General features: G+C 39.1%; 1 protein-coding gene across 3 annotated transcripts in view; it reads left to right on the forward strand.

Moving 5' to 3' along the window:
• Window positions 1-20,394, forward strand: part of PRDM4 (PR/SET domain 4) — a 28,315-nt gene that overhangs the window by 1,210 nt on the left and 6,711 nt on the right. For 2 of the 3 annotated variants that reach the window (XM_082740553.1, XM_082740552.1), the window contains exons 3-11: window positions 3,791-3,924; window positions 5,722-5,907; window positions 7,371-8,165; window positions 12,413-12,562; window positions 13,713-13,831; window positions 15,026-15,111; window positions 15,743-15,870; window positions 16,526-16,840; window positions 18,182-18,350. In XM_082740553.1, the coding sequence (XP_082596679.1) occupies window positions 3,791-3,924; window positions 5,722-5,907; window positions 7,371-8,165; window positions 12,413-12,562; window positions 13,713-13,831; window positions 15,026-15,111; window positions 15,743-15,870; window positions 16,526-16,840; window positions 18,182-18,350 (2,082 nt within the window). The remainder of the gene's footprint in view (window positions 1-3,790; window positions 3,925-5,721; window positions 5,908-7,370; window positions 8,166-12,412; window positions 12,563-13,712; window positions 13,832-15,025; window positions 15,112-15,742; window positions 15,871-16,525; window positions 16,841-18,181; window positions 18,351-20,394) is intronic. The other variant, XM_082740554.1, reaches the window with a different exon arrangement.

A 20,394-nucleotide genomic window follows, 5' to 3' on the forward strand; every position in this document is an offset into this window, starting at 1 on the left:
TGCTGGTTATCCTTTGACTTGGACGGTAATGTGGAGAAATTAAGTTCTTAATTTTGCAGGTAGAAATGATTAGTCTTGCAGATTTCGTGCTAATGTTTGAAGTATTTAATCATACCATGTCAGTACAGAAATATGCCGGATATAGTTATGTTTGGCTATTCTTTTGGGACCCTTTCATAGGATGTATGTTTAGGATGGAGGAATATAAAACAAATTCACTGAAGTTGCTGAAACTGCCCCTTGCATTTTGCAAAGTGCCTGCATTTCAGTTAGCTTTTTTTTTTAACATGACTAATTTTTTTTTTTTAAGATTTTATTTATTTAACAGGGAGAGAGACAGTGAGAGAGAGCACAGCAGTGGGAATGGGGGAGAGAGAAGCAGCCTCCCTGCCCAGGAGGGAGCCCCATGTGGGGCTCTATCCCAGGACCCCGGGATCATGACCTGAGCCAAAGGCAGACGCTTAACATCTGAGCCACCCAGGCACCCCTCATTTACCTTCTTATATGTCATTCTAAGAAAACAGTGTAAGATTCTAAGAAAAAGTCATTAGCAACTGGCAAATGATTTATTCCTGGGTCAGTTAGAAACACACACATAAAGTGTAGAAGTGTGAAAGAAATGATTTTACCAGGAGTGAGTAGGAAGAAGAGAAGTTGGTATGATTTGGGCCCTTCTTCCCAGATTGCTTCCCAGAAACTCCTGTGAGAAAGGTAGGTAGAATAGAATTGCACTTCAGAGAGAGAGTCTTAGGAGGATCATATTGAAATTCCTCCCTTCATCTGCTTTCCCTCTGTGAGATACTAGTTACCTTTGGTTTATGGCTGCTGAGGTCATCACGTTTTAGTGACTCACAACGAAGCAGAAATCTGCTGAGGTTCTCACATTAAACTCTGGTTTGAACTGGTTTAAGAGAAGGCCTAGGAGTCAACCTAGAAACACCATTTTGATTTTTATCTGGAGATTAGGTACACAGATTAATATTCAGGAATTTTTAGAATGGGATTTTAAGCTGTAGACTTTTAAGTGTACTTTAAAAAATTATTGTAACCCATTTGTTGTAACCCCCTGCTCCAGTGGTTGTAGAGTTTTAGTTATATTTGTAGCTATAAAAAGTTACGGGAAAAGTCCGTTTTAAACCAACCCACGCCTAGAAACTTGGAAAATTAAGGTAGCTATTGTTTCTTTAGGCTATAAAGATTTTTTTTGCACTCTTTATAGCATAATTAAATACTGTTATTAATGTGCTCTCCTTTGTAAGGTGTACCTCATTTGTCATGTACTTCTAGTTGCCTTTCTAGTGGCGATGAAAATGCATTGCTCCATCCATATCAAATATTTCAGAGTGCCTGTTCTCCACTGTGAGCCTTGTTCATTTTATTAATGTCTGAGAGTTGAGTTTAATGAGCTACGTGGCCTGGGGTAAGATTAAAGCCTCTGGATGTAGAATAATGCAGGAACAGATCTACCTGGGACTTTAAACACAACCCGTAATATAAATACACAGATCCTAATTATTGGAACTGTGTAAAAGGCAAATGGTTCTTTTAGTATAATTGTCTAATTGTAGTTAACAGCTTGAGTTTCTTGAGTTTCTTTTTAAAACTTTTTTTTTGTTGTAGGGTCCCCTGGGTGGCTCAGTCGGTTAAGCATCTGCTTCGGCTCAGGTTATGAACTCAGGGTCCTGGGATCCAGCCCTGCATCAGGCTCCCTGCTCAGCGGAGAACCTGCTTCACCCTCCCCCTCTGAGCGGTGTCCCCCGCCCCCTCAAATAAATAAATAATAAAGTCTTAAAAAAATTTTTCTTATTGTAATTGACATACAATATTGTATTAATTTCAGGTGTTGACATACAATGTTATATTGGTCTTAAGTGCACAACATACTGATTTGGCTTAGATTTCTTAAATTGGGAGACCTGGATTTAAATTCTAGCTGTCACTTGTTATATAATCTTGGGTTAAGTTTCTTAGCCTCTCTGAGTCCGCTTTCTCATCTCTAAAATGGGATCAAGAATAATACCTACCTCACAGCAGTTATAAGGATTAGGTGAAATAATTACATGTAAATTACATGTAAATCACTTAGGTCAGTAAGGGAGTAGTAAGTGTGAGCTATTATTTTCAGGTTTATTGATAGCTGATACTGCCATTTTTCAGATTAAAACCTATTTAGGTTTGCGTTCACTGCTAAGGAATATGTAGATCCATTTGATTCCTCCTTTCTTTACTCCTCCCATGGGATAGATGCAGAAGAGCTTGCATTACTGTGCCCTGTGCTTACTCTCAATATAGAATTGGAGATTTTTCTTTTTTTTTTGGTAAAGATTTTGAGAGTTAGAGATTACAAGCAGTGGGGAAGGGTAGAGGGGGAAGCAGACTCCCCACTGAGCAGGGAGCCCTACTCAGCAGTGTAGGGCTCTATCCCAGGACCCTGAGATCATTACCTGAGCCAAAGGCAGACACTTAACCGACTGAGCCACCCAGGTGGTCTGGGATTGGAGGACTTTAGTAACCTTTGGATAACCTGTTGGCTAGCTTATTGAAATTATAATGTTTATAATATGGCAGTCTCTAATTCTGACATAGGAACTAATAGTTCTTGATAGCCTCCAAGAGCAAGCAACTTGCTCAAACAAGTGTATTTTTTTTTAAGATTTTATTTATTTATTTGACAGAGAGAGAGAGATCACAAGTAGGCAAAGAGAGAAGAGAAAGCAGGCTCCCCGCTGAGCAGAGAGCCTGATGTGGGGCTTGATCCCAGGACCCTGAAATCATGACCTGAGCCGAAGGCAGAGGCTTTAACCCACTGAGCCACCCAGGCGCCCCAAACCAGTGTATTCTGATAATACTATTAAAGATAATGTAAGATAGTGCTGTGAAGTGTGTAAACCTGGTGATTCACAGACCTGTACCCCTGGGGATAAAAATATATGTTTATAAAAAATAAAAAAATTAAAAAAAAAGATAATGTAAGATAGGTCGCAAAGAAAAGGTGATTCTCAGATTTTTTCGCTTGACAAAAATGGTCTGTAGATTTGAAAAAAAAAAAGGTTTGATAGAGTAAGAAATTTTTTGGCAATGTTTTGCAGCATCATCTGTGCTCTTCTACTTAATTGCTAGGATTTGGTGCATATGACATGTCCTCTTTGAGACTGGTTTCCTCATTTATTATGACGAATTGGTGAAAGAATATGAAGTAAATTTTTATAAAGTATGTAGCATAGCAAAGCTTACATAATGAACCTCGCTATATGGCAGATATTATTAAGGTTTTTGTGTGGAATTTTAATAAAATCTAATCCATGGTGGAAATACGATGCTTCTTCACACAGTTAATAATCTAATTCAGATTCTGTATCACTGTAACTTAGTAAAAAAAAAAAATTACCTTTTGAGTGAGTTAAAACAAACTCTACAAAAGTCTTGTTTGAAGTAACAAATAGGCCATCTAAAGAAAATATTGTAAAAGGAAAAACTTAGTGTTTGAATAAAAAACCAAACTCTTACTGCCGTGTGCTCTAAGGATTGGAGTCTGCTTCAGTCAGTGTGCATAGGGTTTGAGTTAAATCCCGTTTCTGCTTTGTGACATTGAGTTAGTGACTCTGAATCCCAGTTTCCTTATCAGTAGAAAGAATAAGACCCTCCATGTCAGAGAACTTTAAGCATAAGAATGCAGTAGTAGTTGGTCAGCTCTCATTTCCTTACCCGCATCGTTTCAGGTTCTTCCGGAACTTAAATGGAATCACTGAGGTAAGATTTTGCCTAACTGGTTGTGTGTGCTCTTCCTTAGGATGAATGAAATGAACCTGAGCCCAGTGGGGATGGAGCAGCTGACTTCATCCTCTGTGAGCAATGCCTTGCCCGTCTCAGGGAGTCATCTAGGGTTGGCTGCTTCACCCACTCACAATGCCATCCCTGCTCCAGGTGAGAGTAAGGGAGAGCGACTGAATTTCCACACTTAATTGCATAATTGTTCTCAGTGGATCCTGAAGGGGGAGAGAGCCCCTTTAAGAGTGTAAAGGAGAAGCCAAGCAGGTCTGAACATCAGTTCCACATGTGGCACCATCATGGAAGAAATGTTTCTGGAGTTCTAGTGGAGAGGAGTAGCAGTTTTTTCTGATTAGTTCTCTTGTGGGGTTGGTGGCCTTTATCTAGAGATGTAGTTGACTTCACATTTTATCTAGGTTTATCAATTCATCTGGTTCATACCCTTGGTACTCTGTCCCCGGGTTAATAGAAGGGAATGAAAGTTACTCCACTCACTCTTCCCAGAAATTAAGAGAAATTGAGCTTTATTTTTTTATTATACAACTGCAAATGCCCCAGGCTTAGAATTCAAAGAGGTGGGACCAGAGATGGAGCTCCTACATGAAACTCCCATGAGCCTCAGTACTCAGAGGAATACTGTAGAAAAAACTCATTTTCCCCCATTGTTATACTTGTAAAGCCATTTTTTTTTTTTTTTTTACTTGTAAAGCCTTTTTATTTGTTTTCTTTTTCTTTTGACGATTTTATTTATTTATTTGAAAGAGAGGCACAAGCAGGAGGTGTGTGAGAAGGAGAAGCAGGCTTTCCACTGAGCAAGGAGCCCGAGGTAGGGCTCGATCCCAGGACCCTGCGACCATGACCTGAACAGAAGGCAGACGCTTAACAACTGAGCCACCCTGGTGCCCTTGTATTGGGCTTTTTAAAATCAAAATTAGAGTTAATGCAGACATCTGGCTGGTTCAGTCAGTGGAACATGTGACTCTTGATTTCAGAGCTGTAAATTTGTAGAGATTACTTAAGAATAAAATAAAAAAAAATGTTTAAGTGTATTTTAAATCTTTAAGTTGTTTAAATAGTTCTCTGTAGGGAACTACCTGCTTAATTGCTAAATGCAGCGCTAAATAAATTCATCTAAACTAGGTCTCCATATTCCTTTCAGTGTCCATAAAAGAAATTTTAAAAAATTTTAATATTTAACTTACTCGATTAATGAGGCATTATCAAAAGGAATCTTAGGCATTCGTTTTAGTGAACACTCTTATTATGGAGGAAAAGCATATTAAAAAAAAGTGCCACAGGCAAAAATAATGCAGATCAACACTGCTCAAGTTAGTGAGTCTTCATCATTATACTTAGGCATGGTAAGAGTCACTTCTACACTTTGCACGTATAATCCAAGGTAGATGTAATCTAAAGTTTAAATTTTTTTAATCACAAAATACAACACATGTACAAAAGACTGTGTGAAAGTATATTTATACAGTTTGGGATTTAACTTCTAAGTATAAACATATCTATGAATTTTTAAAAAGTAAAACATTCTCACCATATAAAATGGTAAATGTAAAAAAGTAAAAAAAATTCACAATATCAGGGCTCCTGGGTGGCTCAGTGGATTAAGGCCTCTGCCTTCGGCTCAGGTCATGATCCCAGGGTTCTGGGATTGAGCCCCACATTGGGCTCTCTGCTCAGCAGGAAGCCTGCTTCCCTCTCTCTCTCTCTGCCTGCCTCTCTGACTACTTGTGATCTCTGTCTGTCAAATAAATCAATAAAATCTTAAAAAAAAAAAAAGACATATTTGTGGATGTTTGAATAATACTGTCTGGGGATATAAAGGGCTATTCAGTTAGATTTTTTCCCCCCATATGCAGAAACCTTCCTAAGACTTTAGTGATTATAGAGAGAGTTTTTAAGTACTTACCTTCTTTTAATTGAGAAAAAAATATTTTGTAGGTCTGCCAGTGGCAATTCCAAACCTGGGTCCCTCCCTGAGCTCTTTACCTTCTGCTTTATCTCTGATGCTCCCAATGGGTATCGGGGATCGAGGGGTGATGTGCGGGTTGCCTGAAAGAAACTACACCCTACCTCCGCCACCTTACCCCCACCTGGAGAGCAGTTACTTCAGAACTATTCTACCTGGTAAGTATTATGGTTATTTGGGCCATTAGAAGAAAGAATAGAGCCTCCTCTTAACCTTCCTACTTGAAGACTTGAATAACACTTTTTTCTGTTTGTCACTATTGGATATTAATCTCTAGGTGGGTAAAAATACATAGATTTTTGTACCTTTCCTCTTAGAATGTACAGATAACACATTCTTAATATAGCAGTTTGACTAGACTTAATTTCTTAATGGCACATAAAGAAATTTTTTTTCTCCTTTTTCTTCCAGTATTTCCTAGGTTCAATATTTATAATTCTGCAGTTGTAATTCTTGTCAACCACATGTCCTGCTAGTGTCATTGTTTATTATAAATTAAAGTTTTTTTTTTTTTAAGCTTACTGACTTTTTATTCTAAGTGTATATTTATTTTACAAAATTTAGCAAATAGAGAACCACTCATAGTCCCTTCATCTATCTTTTTGGTGTACTTCCTTCCTGCCTTTTATCTTGGTGTATAGAATTTTTACTATTTTTCATAATTAAGACTATACTGTCTATATGATTGTATATCTTTACCTTTCTCCACTTCATATTTTTATGTAGTTATTTTCCATAACTGCTGCATGGTTTCCATAATTACTCTTTTTACTGCTGCATCACATTCTACTGATTGGATATTCCATGGTTTATTTATATATCAATCTTTCTTGTTGGACACTTTGGTTTTTCTAGGTTCTTGTTACTATTGTAGGAATGACTTTGTATATAATATCTATAAAATGCATTTAGGCAGGATTATCCTAAGTGGAATTTCTTGTACAAGAGCATATGAGTATTTTTGGAATTCTTTATACATATGCGTTCCAAAGAGGTTTTAGTAACTTAAACTCCTGCTGGCAATGCAGCAAGTACCATTTCACCACATCCTGATAAGCCCATGTGTTCATCTATTTCTTTTGGTTTTAATAAAGCAGATTCAGTTGTGACTTTTGTTTTGAATAGAATCTAATGTGCTATGATAGTTTAATAACTTAAAACTAGGTTATATTTAAATTTTCTTAATTAAATTTTTCATGTGGAAGACCTGCTTTTAAATCATTTTACTTTTTAACTTTGATAGAACAAATATAGCTCCTTGGGTCTCAGGAATTCCAACTATGTGTATTTTAAAGGCATCATTTAAATGCTTAATTTCCAGTGACTTCAAAGGAACATAGTTAATCTTTTACAGTTTCTCAGTTTCACAGGGAAAACTTGAATTATGATATGTGTATGTTGCTATTTATAAAGTATATATATATCAGTTTAACCAAATAAGGAGCTAGAAGATTATTTTATGGTCTACTTATGTTGCTATTTTTATAAAGTATATCAGTTAAACCAACAAAGTAGTTAAGAGATTTAGTTAAATTTGTAAGGAATATGGTTTCTAGCATTTGGAATTCCTTATATTTAACAATGTACTAACAAGTGATATCTCATCTTCTCCTTTTCTCAGGCATTTTGTCTTATTTAGCTGACAGACCACCTCCTCAGTATATCCACCCTAACTCTATAAATGTTGATGGTAATACAGCATTATCTATTGCCAATAACGCTTCAGCTCTAGATCCCTATCAGTCCAATGGAAATGTTGGATTAGAACCAGGGATTGTTTCAATAGACTCTCGCTCTGTGAACACACATGGTGCCCAAAGTCTTCACCCCAGTGATGGCCATGAGGTGGCCTTGGACACAACAATCACTATGGAGAACGTCTCTAGGGTTACCAGCCCAATCTCTACAGATGGAATGGCAGAAGAACTTACAATGGATGGTGTCGCAGGCGAGCATTCCCAAATCCCAAATGGCTCCAGAAGTCACGAACCTCTGTCTGTAGATTCTGTGAGCAACAACCTTGCAGCAGACACTGTAGGACATGGTGGTGTGATACCCATTCATGGGAATGGCCTAGAGCTCCCTGTGGTCATGGAGACAGACCATATTGCAAGTCGGGTCAACGGGATGTCTGACAGTGCCCTCAGTGACTCCATTCACACCGTGGCCATGAGCACCAACTCTGTAAGCGTGGCACTCTCTACCTCACACAACCTCGCCTCCCTAGAATCTGTTTCCCTTCACGAAGTTGGCCTAAGCCTAGAACCTGTGGCTGTCTCCTCCATCACCCAGGAGGTTGCTATGGGGACAGGTCATGTAGATGTATCTTCAGACAGTCTTTCTTTTGTACCACCTTCACTGCAAATGGAAGACTCCAATTCAAACAAGGAAAATATGGCAACCTTGTTTACAATTTGTGAGTGTGTTTAGCCTTTTTCTTTTGGAAATATTGGTACATAGGGCCAACGTCTCTAACAGATTTAATCACAAAGTCAGACATTAAGGGAGTATAGAAAGTGACTAGATATTGGAATTTTTCTTTGTGTATTGTTCTTTATATTAATGTGCCTTTTCCTCAGATAAGCCAAATGACATATAAGCATTTTGTTGGTTCTTACAGTATTCTGAAGTAAGGAAACCATAGTCGTTTCCTTCTGTATTTTACAGATAAGGTTAGCCCAATAGTATTCAAGATATTTCCCTGGGTTTCAGAAGTAGATATAATAACTTTAGTTATTATAGAAGTAAACTTCAGTGAGATATTGTCTATGTGTCATGCTATGTGTTTTTTCCAATGTAAGACAAATTTATTAGATCATGTGTACTTTTTTTATTCCCATGGAAAAATGTAGGAAGATACAAATGCAATTTTTATTTTTGTTCAGAATGCATATAAATTACTGTAGTTGGGCACGTAGAAGTTTTTCTCCGTGGGACAACAATAACAGAAAGCAGTGTAAAAACTGTTCATTTGTTGGTGTCACCACATGCTTCATTGGTGCAGGAAAAGTGTGGAGGGCTTACTCTGTGCCAGCCTCTGTGCTAGATGCAGTGTGGAAAACAGTGTGTAAGAGACAACACATGCCTTTAAAGAGATTATAGTCTGATGGGAAGCATAGGCTGGTAAACAAGCTGTTGCAATCTAGTCTGGTAAGTGGGAAGAGGGGATTAAGTGCGAGGTCTCAAAGAGCCCGGGGGGAGCATCCGACCAGGCCATGGAGGGACTAGAGAAGACTTACTAGGGGAGGCTGTGCATGTGTTAGCACAGACCTGAAGGGCAGGAAAGATGTTGGCAGCTGAGTATCAAGAACAGTGTCCCAGACAGGAGCTGGCACCCGTAAGTGCCTAGAACTAAAAGAATTTTGTGTGGTTCAAAATTGCTGAAGCATAATATGGGGGTGATGAGAAAGAAGTAGGAGCCAGAATACAAAGGGTCTTCTAAGACCAGTCAAAGGTCTTAAGGACTGAGATTTGGGATGGGGGCTCTCTGCAGCATGAGGCGAGTAGACAGGTAAGGAATAGGATGCCGTAATTTCAGTGAAAGGTGATTTTCTAACCTAGAGTAGAGGTAATGATGATGAGGAAAGTGGGGAATATTTACGAAGAACTTTGTAGAGCTTGCCGATGGGTTGAAGTTGGGGGAGAGATTGCTTAAGGAGATAACCCTGGTTTCTGGCATGGGAAACTAGGTGCATAGTGGTACCACTCCTTAGGATAATGGTGGAGGAGGACCGCCTTTTTTTTTGTTTTTGAGGAGTGATGTTGAGTCTGGTTTCCGACATACTGATTTCAGTGTATAAAATACCCAGGAGAGATGTTTACTGAGATTTTAATATGGAGCACAGAGATCTGTCTGCAAATATTCAGGGATCCTGAGTATTAAAACGTTATTTATGGGCTCCTCGGTGGCTCAGTTGGTTAAGCAACTGCCTTTAGCTCAGGTCATGATCCTGGAGTCCCGAGATCGAGTCCTGCATGGGGCTCCCAGCTCCATGGGGAGGCTGCTTCTCCCTCTGACCTTCTCCCTTCTCATGCTATTTCTCACACTCTCTCTCTCTCAAACAAAGAAATGTTAATAAATAAAACATTACTTACAGCCATGGATGTGGGGTGGAATGATCTCCTAGTAGGAGTGGAATGTAGGAAGGCTGGGGATGCCAAGACAGTGGTGGAGGAAGAACTTCCAATGTAGACTGAACAGGAGGGTCAGAGGAGTAGGACAAAGCTTCTGGTGCCTCAGGAGCCAAGCAATGAGGAAAACTGTGCTAATCTTTGAAAGATTATTGGAAATTATAATTTTAAAATATCATAATTTGGGAATGTGATTAATGTAGGCTCTTTCTCTTAGCAGACGAGGTGTCCTAAATAAGTCTATTGATTCTTTTTTAAGTGGGCATGTGGAACCTCTTGCTCCTTTGTGTGTTTCTTTAAAAATGAGCTATGCTGGTGTGCCTGGTGGCTCAGTCAGTTAAGCATCTGCCTTCAGCTCAGGTCATGATCTTGGGGTTCTGGGATCGAGCCCCGCATTGCGCTTCCTCCTCAGTAGGGAGTCTGCTTCTCCCTCTCTCTGCTCATGCTCGCTCCCTGTCTCTCTCAAATACATAAATCTTAAAAACGAGGAAATGAAATATAATTCCCATATACATTTTAAATTATACAACTTAGTGGTTTTTAGTATATTGACAAGATTGTGCAAGCAGCACCACTGCCTAACTCCAAAATGTTTTCATCACCGGGTAAGTATGCTCCGCTAGGAGCCGTTCGTCATTCCCACCCTTCTAACCCCCTCCCTCCCCACAACCATCCTCAGTAACCACTAATCGACATTATATAGATTCACCTATTCTGGACACTTCATATAATGGAAGCATACGACATGTGGCTTTGTGTGCCTTCCTTCCCTTAGCATAATGTTGTTCTGCTCATTCATGTCACGGCAGGTATCAGTCCTTCATTCCTCTTTCGGGTTGAATAATGGTCTGTCATGTGACTGGACCACATTTTGTTTATCCACCTTTCATTCATGAACGTTTGGTTGTTTCTCCTGGTGCCTATCATGAATAATGCTGCCATGAACGTTCATTTACAAGTTTTTGTATGAATATGTTTTTAAGTCTTTTAGATGTATATTTAGGAGTGGAATTGCTCCGTGTTTAACTTTTTGAGGAACTGCCAGACTGTTTTCTGAAGTAGTTGGACCATTTTGAATTCCCAGCATCAGTGTGTGTGTTTTCCAGTTTCTCCACATCTTCTGAACACTTTCTGTTATAGCTGTCTTATTGGCCGTGGAGTGGGTGGGAAGTAGCATCTCATGGTGTTAGCATTTCCCTAGTGACAATGATGTCAAACCTCTACATATTCTCATTGACCATTTGTGTATTTTCAGAGAAACCTCCAAGTATTTTTTTTTTGCACTATGAAACCTGAATCTCCTTTGGAGATTTAGCCTGGTTTCTTGTTAAGAGCACTGGAGAATCAGCTCTCACCAAGTATAGGTGATCTCTAATCTGATCTTCAAAGAATTTTTAGTCAATAGTTGAAGTAAGGTATTATTTCTGCTTTGCCTAAATATGAAAACTGCTATTTTATGTCATTTAAGGAGAAATGTTTAACAATTGCTTAGGGGGAAAAATACTTAGATGGCTGTGGTTCTGCGGTTGATGTACTCACAACTATTTTGTGGACTAATTTGGAAAGTCTGTACATAACCAGTGACTGATAGGTCACGTGTACTGTTCCCTAGCAGTGATAGAGCACAAGATTTATGGAGAAAGACACTCATGAGCTTGGAAAAGTGAAGTTAACAGTAACCGTAGAGAGCAGCACCCTTTCTGACAGTGCAAAAAGAACATACAGTAAGAAATTTAAGCAAACATGTCTGCAAGAATGTGATTCTACCTACTGTCCCTAAGAGCATTTTTTTGGTTGGGGTGTTTTTTTGTTTTGGTTTGGTTTGGGTTTTTTTTTTTTTTTGGTCCCAAGAATCTCCTCAAAACCTGGGTGACCAGTTTGTTTATAGTGAAGCAAAAGCAAACAGTGTCTCTGCCTCCGTTGATCTATGTTATCATCTATGTTGTGGCTTTGCGTGATGGCGTTTCAACTCCAGTTTCCTCACATAGTTTGGTAGAATTGGAATCCTGGGACTTTAGATATCAGATCTAAAGATATTATCTATCTAATGTGTCTACTTTAGGTAAGAAACAATGTACTTTTATCTTAAATTAATATAGTGTTTCCTTTTAGTCTCTATGGACTAAATAGTAAAATTGTTCTATGAGATTTAAAAAAAAAAAATCAGATCTTACTGGAGAGAGATGTAAGAGTGGGTTATGTAGCTTGGTGTAAGAAAGTGATTGTTTGATCAGAGTATTTTTTTAAGATTTCATTTATTTATTAGAGAGAATGAGGAGGAGGAGGAGCAGAGGGAGAGGCAGACTTCCGGCTGAGTATGGAGCCTCATGTGGGGACCCCAGGATCATGACCTGAGCTGAATGCAGATGCTTAACCAACTGAGCTACCCAGATGCCCCGGATCAGAGTATTTTTACTAGACCTTTGCTTTTTACTGGTTATAGTTTAGTAATTAGCATTTAAATAAGAAAGTAGGTGGTACCAGTCTGCTTGAAATAACCCCATTTTTGTCTTTCAAATTTCCTATCCATAGGGTGCACTCTCTGTGACCGAGCTTATCCCTCAGACTGCCCTGATCACGGACCAGTGACTTTTGTTCCCGACACTCCAATAGAGAGCAGAGCAAGGCTTTCTCTCCCCAAGCAGCTTGTTCTCCGCCAATCAGTTGTGGGAGCAGAAGTTGGTAAGAATCTGGGAACCATAAAACCCTGTCAGTTCTCTTCTTTTGTAGGATAGGGTTGTAAAAGTGGATATGTATAATTTAGTCATTATTTGGTTGATTTGGAAGTCAATTTACTTGACTTCTTAAGATTTTTCTTTCTAGGAATGTTTGTCCAGTGATAACAGTAAATCAAGTTGAAAGTTTCTTGAGAAAGTTCCTCTTTCTTAGAATCAGAATTGAATACAGGAAAGAATTGTGGCCTGAGTCTGAAGACTTTTATTCTTGGCTGTATCATTCTTTAACAATTGTGACAAAACATTCCTTAATACTTAAGTTTCTTTTATAAAACATGGTAAATTCATCACTGATAACTTTTTGTCAGATTGAATGTTCAAAGATTGTCTAATATTCCTTAGGAAAAAGGAATAAGAAATACAGACTGCCAGAGTTTCGTTACCCATATTTGAATTTAAAATGGTTTTTGAGGGGTGCCTGGGTGGCTCAGTTGTTAGGCATCTGCCTTTGGCTTGGGTCGTGGCCCTTGGGTCCTGGGATTAGCCCTGCATCGGGCTCCCTTTTCCCTCTCTCGTTCCCCCTACTTTATTATCTCTCTGCCTGTCTCTCTCTGTCAAATAAAAATAAATCTAAAAAATAGTTTTTGAATTACTGTCCATTTCTTCGAAAGTATCAAGCTAGGTTCATTTTTTTAGCTGTAGTTTGGGCATGAGTCAGTTGAAAATGTTAAAACAGCTTAGATAACATCGAGCAGTGCTTTAAGCACAGATCATTGTATAAGTTTGATTCTTTTTGTAGTAATTGCTTTATGTTTTTATAATTGAGTAATGTCCTCTAGTCTTTTTTTATGTATTAATTCCAAAGTAACACTTGGAGGGACTTGGTTTGGTTCCTTGTGTATAACACTGGGTTTAGGGATTTCTGATACTGCTTCTTACTCTGCATATTTCTTCTGAGCCACATTTAATCTGCTCATTACATTTTCCATATTTATAGGATAGAACCCATAAGACTTAGCTACCTTACAGGAGTGCTGGAGTATCTGGAGTTGTTCCCTAAAGATAACATTCTTTACATGAACTAAGCCACTCTCTCTTATGTATCTTGTTAGATGTTGAAATCATTGATTGGGCAGTTGGTATCTTTTCACTGATAGGTGTGTGGACTGGAGAAACCATTCCTGTGCGGACTTGCTTTGGGCCTCTCATTGGCCAACAGAGCCACTCCATGGAAGTAGCGGAATGGACAGACAAGGCAGTCAACCATATCTGGAAGGTCAGTGTTCATGAAGCTTTTCTGTGACTTTTGGATGTTTTTACTATAGTGAGGTAGTTAAAAGTGACGTAAAAGCAAAATTTGCCAAGACAAGTATGGTGCCACAATTCACCTGTCAGGCACTTATTTAATGTTCCATCCTTTCTGTTCTTTGTAGCCAAATTATAATATTTAGCAAAACACCAGCTATGGAATTTAGAAAATAAACTGTTTATAGTCCTCCAGTTGTTAAATAATCCAGTGATTCTTCATTTTAATTACTTGAGGCAGCTGAGGGCATGGGATTTGTTTATATGATGAAAGTCTTACTTTGTAATCAACTAAAACATCCCTCAAATAGTTAGCTTGGGAAACAGTTCTAGAATTGGAAGCTAAGAGCATTTCTCTAGTTTTCTTTTCTTTTAATGATTTCATTTATTTTTGAGAGAGCAAGTGATTGCAGTCAGGGAGAGGGAGAACCAGATTCCCTCCCTGCTGAGCGGGGAGCCAGATTTGGGGCTATATCCCAGGTCCTTGGGATCATGACCTGAGCTGAAAGCAGATGCTTGGCTAACTGAGCCACCTAGGAGCCCTGGATCATTTCTTTCATTTTCTACTGGAATCCTGGAAATGCAGGGTTTTGATGTAAACAGATACTCCTTTAACATAGTTATAGAATCACTTGTAGTCAATAGATTGGGAACAATACCTGCAAAACTGAAATGAGAGGAAAGTGGGTCTTGCGAACATTGGAAAGGTAAGGTGCTGCCAGCATTGGGGACATTAATTTTGGTATCGAAAAAGAATACAGAAGAACACTAGGTCCACTGGAAAAAGACTGAGAAGAGATGGTTCTATGACCTTAATGTCTTAGTCAGCTCCTTGTCACCATGTGGTAGGTGATGAAGTCAAATAGGTTGTTTTTGTTTGATTTTTCCAGTCCAGCCAAAGTGTGAATAATGAACAGCAAGGTCATTGTATCTATACCTTGAGCACTCACTAGTGGTCTCCAGTGGTCTTTATTACCTTGCTGGAGATGGGGGCCCGGTGAAATGACAGGGAGCACGCCTTTCAGACAGTAGCCGTCGAGTTCCACCCTGATGAGGAAAGCAGAGGCCTACTGCAGAGTAAATGGGATTGTTGTAGCCGAAATTCAGTAGCACTTTGTGTTGCTTGTCAGTTCCTTTGACATGTATGTTTGCCTTCTGTTGGCAGATCTACCACAACGGTGTCCTAGAATTCTGCATCATTACAACTGACGAAAATGAATGTAATTGGATGATGTTTGTGCGCAAAGCCAGGTAAGAGTAGTCTGGGATGAAGAGATGGTTAAGATTTGGATGTTTTTCAGTGGGAAGCTTTGCATAGAATAGGGAAGAGCCCCAAATTCCAGATTATACTGATGTCTAAACACATGTTCAGGACTAAGGCTTTTTATCTTCTTCACTTCAGTAGTTGTTAACTAATAGTGATTATATAATCAACCCAAACAGAAGAAGCTATCCTTTTTTTAAATGAAATAGTTTATTCAACCTACCAGCACAATAAGGAATAATACAGTCATCCTGAATTTGCAAGTAGGTACCTGCTCTTTATATCTGCCGTTAGTCAACCCTTGGCTGTTGTTGCAGTGAACTCTTCGTTCAGCTAGCTCTCTCTGTGTCTTTGTGCTGTTGCTCTTTTAAAACGTAATTTTATTTAATTTTCTTACTGCAGAAACACTGTAGGTGTTTCTGACTATAAAGGGCAATCAGTTGATGGACAGAAGTAAGAATTCTGTTTTCTGTGTCCCTCCTGATAGAATAGGGAATTAGAAAAATGATCCAAAGAAAATAGTTCCAGGTTTTCATAAAGAATTTTGCTTAGGGATATGATATGTTTATTATATATTCCAAAATTAGTATGCTTGATCTATTAAATGTGATAACTTAGGAACCGGGAAGAGCAGAATTTGGTGGCTTATCCCCATGACGGAAAAATCTATTTCTGCACCTCACAAGATATCCCTCCTGAAAATGAACTGCTTTTTTACTATAGCCGGGATTATGCTCAGCAGATGGGTAAGTTACTATAAGACTTGTTTCTCCTGAATTTAGCATAATAAAAACACCAAGGACCAGAAGTAGTTTTGGTAATGATTTATATGTTAGCTGAAGCAAATCACATACATTTGTATTTATAAAAGCAGGGTATTACCCCTATGTTAGAAGTGTTAAAATCTGTGAGGTTCTTCACAAGCTGAATGTTATCAATCCAGCAGTATTTGTATGAAAGGAACTTCTGTGTTAAGGTTTTGATTTGGAGTATTTGAAATTTCCTGAGGCTGCTTTTTTGAGGCCAGTATCATTGTAACTTAAGTTAATAAAGAAAAGAAGGTCCTTTAACTGATTTAACCTTCATAGTCTTTTTCTTTGCACTGAGTCATGATGACAAGCAATGTTTTATTAGAGTTTATACTACAAAAATTTTTAATGAAAGTTTTTTTGCCTAGGAAAGATGTATTATAATCCGTTATGTACAAGTGCTTCCTTTGTGCCCAGCAGGCTATATGAGATGATGCTGGGAATAGAGTATTAAACAAGGCATTCGGTTTTACAAGTAGTGGGCAAGATGGAAATTTTGGTAGAATGGAGAATTGTAAGCAACATTATTAATATCAAGAACGAGTTTTAAAATTTAAGTACGAGGAGACATTGAGTAATTTTTTTTTTGAAGGTGTTCCCGAACACCCAGATGTGCACCTCTGTAACTGTGGCAAGGAGTGCAATTCCTATACAGAGTTCAAAGCTCACCTTACCAGCCACATCCATAACCATCTTCATAGCCAGGGCCACAGCAGCAGCCATGGGCCAAGCCACAGCAAAGAAAGGAAGTGGAAGTGCTCAATGTGCCCCCAGGCTTTTATCTCTCCTTCCAAACTTCATGTCCACTTTATGGGTCACATGGGTATGAAGCCCCACAAGTGTGATTTCTGTAGCAAGGCTTTTAGTGATCCCAGCAACCTGCGGACTCACCTCAAGATACATACAGGTAAGTTATATTAGACCATCAAAATGGAATTTCACAACAATTAGAAATTGGGGTAGTAAATTGCAGCTAGCTAGTCTTGTAGGTGCAGTTAACACGTAAGAGTGTGGCTGACAGCAGGACTTCATTGGGTGATAGATCTTGGTGGGATAATTGTGCTTCCTCAATGTTAGCTCCCATTATTAACGATATTTCACCTTCCAAGTGCCCCCACCATAGTTTGAAGGTGACTGGGAAAATGGACTTCATCAGGAAGTTGATGCATGTTTGGACTGAAAGCAAAGGGAATTCTGTAGAAACACTCTGAGCGTTGCATAGACCTTATTCCTAGTCAGTGGCCAGAGCCAGTTTTTTTTCCTGTGAATATTGTCTAGTCAACACTGCCAAATTTTGCATTTTGAGTTTCCATTCACTAAACTCCAGGTAAACCAACCCCTTTCTTTTAGCACAGATTTTTTAAATACAACAAAATAACTGATGACATCTTGGTTTTCTTGGCTGGGTCATTGGTTCCCCAAATCTTTGAAAGTAAAATTCTGCCTTGTCCTTTTGCATTTAAGACTGTGTGGTCATGATGGAGACTATATGACCCACAAAGCTCCAGATACAGACTAAACTTTACAAAAGGTTGACCAATCCCTGACTTATAGTAATCTTATTTCTGCATTCTTTTTTTTTTTTTTTTTTTTTTTTTTAAGATTTTATTTATTTGACAGAGATCACACATAGGCAGAGAGGCAGGCAGAGAGAGAGAGAGAGAGGAGGAAACAGTCTCCCCGCTGAGCAGAGAGCCCGATGCAGGGCTCGATCCCAGGACCCTCGGACCTTGACCTGAGCCAAAGGCAGAGGCTTTAACCCATTGAGCCACCCAAGTGCCCCTTATTTCTGCATTCTTAGAAGGATTTTATTTCACCTCTAGTTTATGAGGTCATATGTTTTAATAAAGAAAACTGTAGGTTGCAAAAGTATGTTTGTCTATTCACAGATGTTACAATTCATGAGGTTTTTTTAAACATCATTGGGTTAGGTTGGTTGCTAGAATTATAAGTAATTTCTTTCCAGATTTCATATGTGTCAGCTATAAATAGTAAAAAAAAAAAAAAAAAAAAAAACCATATAATAATCAGGTAAGTGGTCCTAGAAGGAGGTCAGATTTATTAGTTTCGCAGAATATAAATTCATTTTCTCTGACTGGTTCTAGGTAGATAGCCCTAGAGAGTGATGTTCCAGTTATCAGTTCCGTTTCATTCCTGCCTCTGCCACATACCCATACTTGTGTCTGTCTGTCTGGAGAATGCTAGTGATTATTTTATTCACAGCATGACAATTTGGGTTAATGTGCAGGTCAGAAGAACTACAGATGTACTTTGTGTGACAAGTCTTTCACCCAGAAGGCTCACCTAGAGTCCCACATGGTTATTCACACGGGTGAGAAGAATCTCAAGTGTGATTACTGTGACAAGTTGTTTATGCGGAGACAGGACCTCAAACAGCATGTGCTCATCCACACACAGTAAGTTACCCCACAGCACACATGCTTCTTAGGTGGTGCATTTGAGTTCTTGCAAGTGCTGACTCATTGTCTCCTACCTTGGTAGCTGCTTCCTGTGTTCACATAGCCAAACGAAGGTTGGAAATCTAAGTTTTGGGGTTTAACCTGGAAGATTTCACTTGTTTGCTTTATTTTTCTTATTTTCTCCTCTATTTACTTTTTTCAACACATAATCTCTTAACAAATATTTTTTAGGTACCTCCTCGATGGCCACCATTCTGCCAAGTGGTAAAAATACAGTGATGAAAGACACAGACTTTGTCTTTAAAGAGCTCAGAGTCCACTAAGAGAGCCAGAACAGTAAAACACTACCGTACCACGTTGCAGTTAGAGTAAGCATCAGATCCTGAGAGGCTGTAAAAGAGGGTCACAGCGAGGGTGTCCTGGAAAAGCTTCCTGGTAGTCTGAGCTAAGTATTAAGATAAGTTAAAATGATTCACAGAGGCAAAGAAGGGTAACAGGGTGGGAATATCTAGACGTATTTAGAAACACAGATGCAAGAAGGACTGGAATGCACGTGGTTCTTTACAGTTAGAGCGTATTGTACATACGAGAATGATAGAGAAGCAGCAGTGAAGTCATGAACCTTTTATCCAACTAGGAAAATTAAATTTCTTTCTGGAAATAATGGGGAGGCACTGAAGGGTTTTACCTCCCCATGTAGCTGGCACTGTGCTGGGTGTGTGTTTTAATTATAGTTAAAAAAAAAAAAAAAACCCATGAAATATAAAAGTAACTGTCTTAACCGTTTTAAATTTTTATTTATTTATTTATTTTAGCCAGGGGTGGAGGGTTCGATGGGGGAGGGGCAAAGAGAGATTCTCAAGCAGGCCCCATGAGCAACACAGGGCTCCATCTCACAACCCTAGGATCATGACCCAAGATGAAATCAAGAGTCGGATGCTTAAAATGACAGAGCCACCCAGGAGCCTCACCGTCTTAACCATTTTTAAGTATACTGTTCAGTAATGTTAAGTGTGTTCACACTCCTGTATAAACGTTGAAGGACTTTAAGAAAAGGATGTCATAGTGAGATGTCCGTTTGTAAAGATTACTCTGGCAACAGGACAGGATGATTGAAGGAGAAGGTCAAATATTGCTCGACCCATTAAGACTTCATTGCATGAATCCAAGTGTAATTAAATGTCGGGTTGTGTTAGTTACGGTAGTGGTAAAGAGAAAAGAATAGATTTTGTGGCCCTGAGCCTTTAGCAAATGTTAGAAGAGGGAGAAGACATTAGTTTGTATTATGGAGGTACTGTTTAGAAAGTCATGTTCAATGGAAGAATGATATATTTTTTTTTTTTCCAAAGATTTTTAAACATGTATTTGAGAGAGAGCACATAAGCAGTGGGAGCAGCAAAGGGAGAGGGAGCAGAGAGCCTGACATGGGGCTTGAACCCAGGACCCTGAGATCATGACTTGAGCCAAAAGGTGCTTAACCGACTGAGCCACTCAGGCATCCCAAGACTTGATATTCTTATTCTGAGGTTTAGTTAGCTACTTTGCTTTCATATTTGCTCTTTTGTCTGATTCCTTTTTTTTTTTTTTTTTTTAAGATTTTATTTATTTATTTGACAGAGAGAGAGAAAGATCACAAGTAGGCAGAGAGGCAGGCAGAGAGAGAGGGGGAAGCAGTCTGAGCAGAGAGCCGGCTGTGGGGCTCGATCCCAGGACCCTGAGATCATGACCTGAGCTGAAGGCAGAGGCTTAACCCACTGAGCCACCCAGGCGCCTCTTTTGTCTGATTCCTAATCATGCAATCTGAGGGGCATCTGACTCTTGGTTTTGACTCAGATGATATTCTCCTGGATCGTGGGATCAAGCCGTACATGGGGTTCTGCACTCAGCGGGGAGTCTGTTTCACTCTTCTTGCTCTCCCTCTGCCCCTCCCCCTGCTCACGTATGCGCCTCTCTTTCTCACTCTTTTTCTCCCAAATAAATAAATAAATCTTTTAAAAAATGCAACCTGAGATACTAAAATATCAATTAAGTTTGGATCTAC

The sequence above is a fragment of the Mustela nivalis genome (genome assembly GCF_964662115.1).
Source record: "Mustela nivalis genome assembly, chromosome: 7".
Classification (NCBI taxonomy): Eukaryota; Metazoa; Chordata; class Mammalia; order Carnivora; family Mustelidae; genus Mustela; species Mustela nivalis.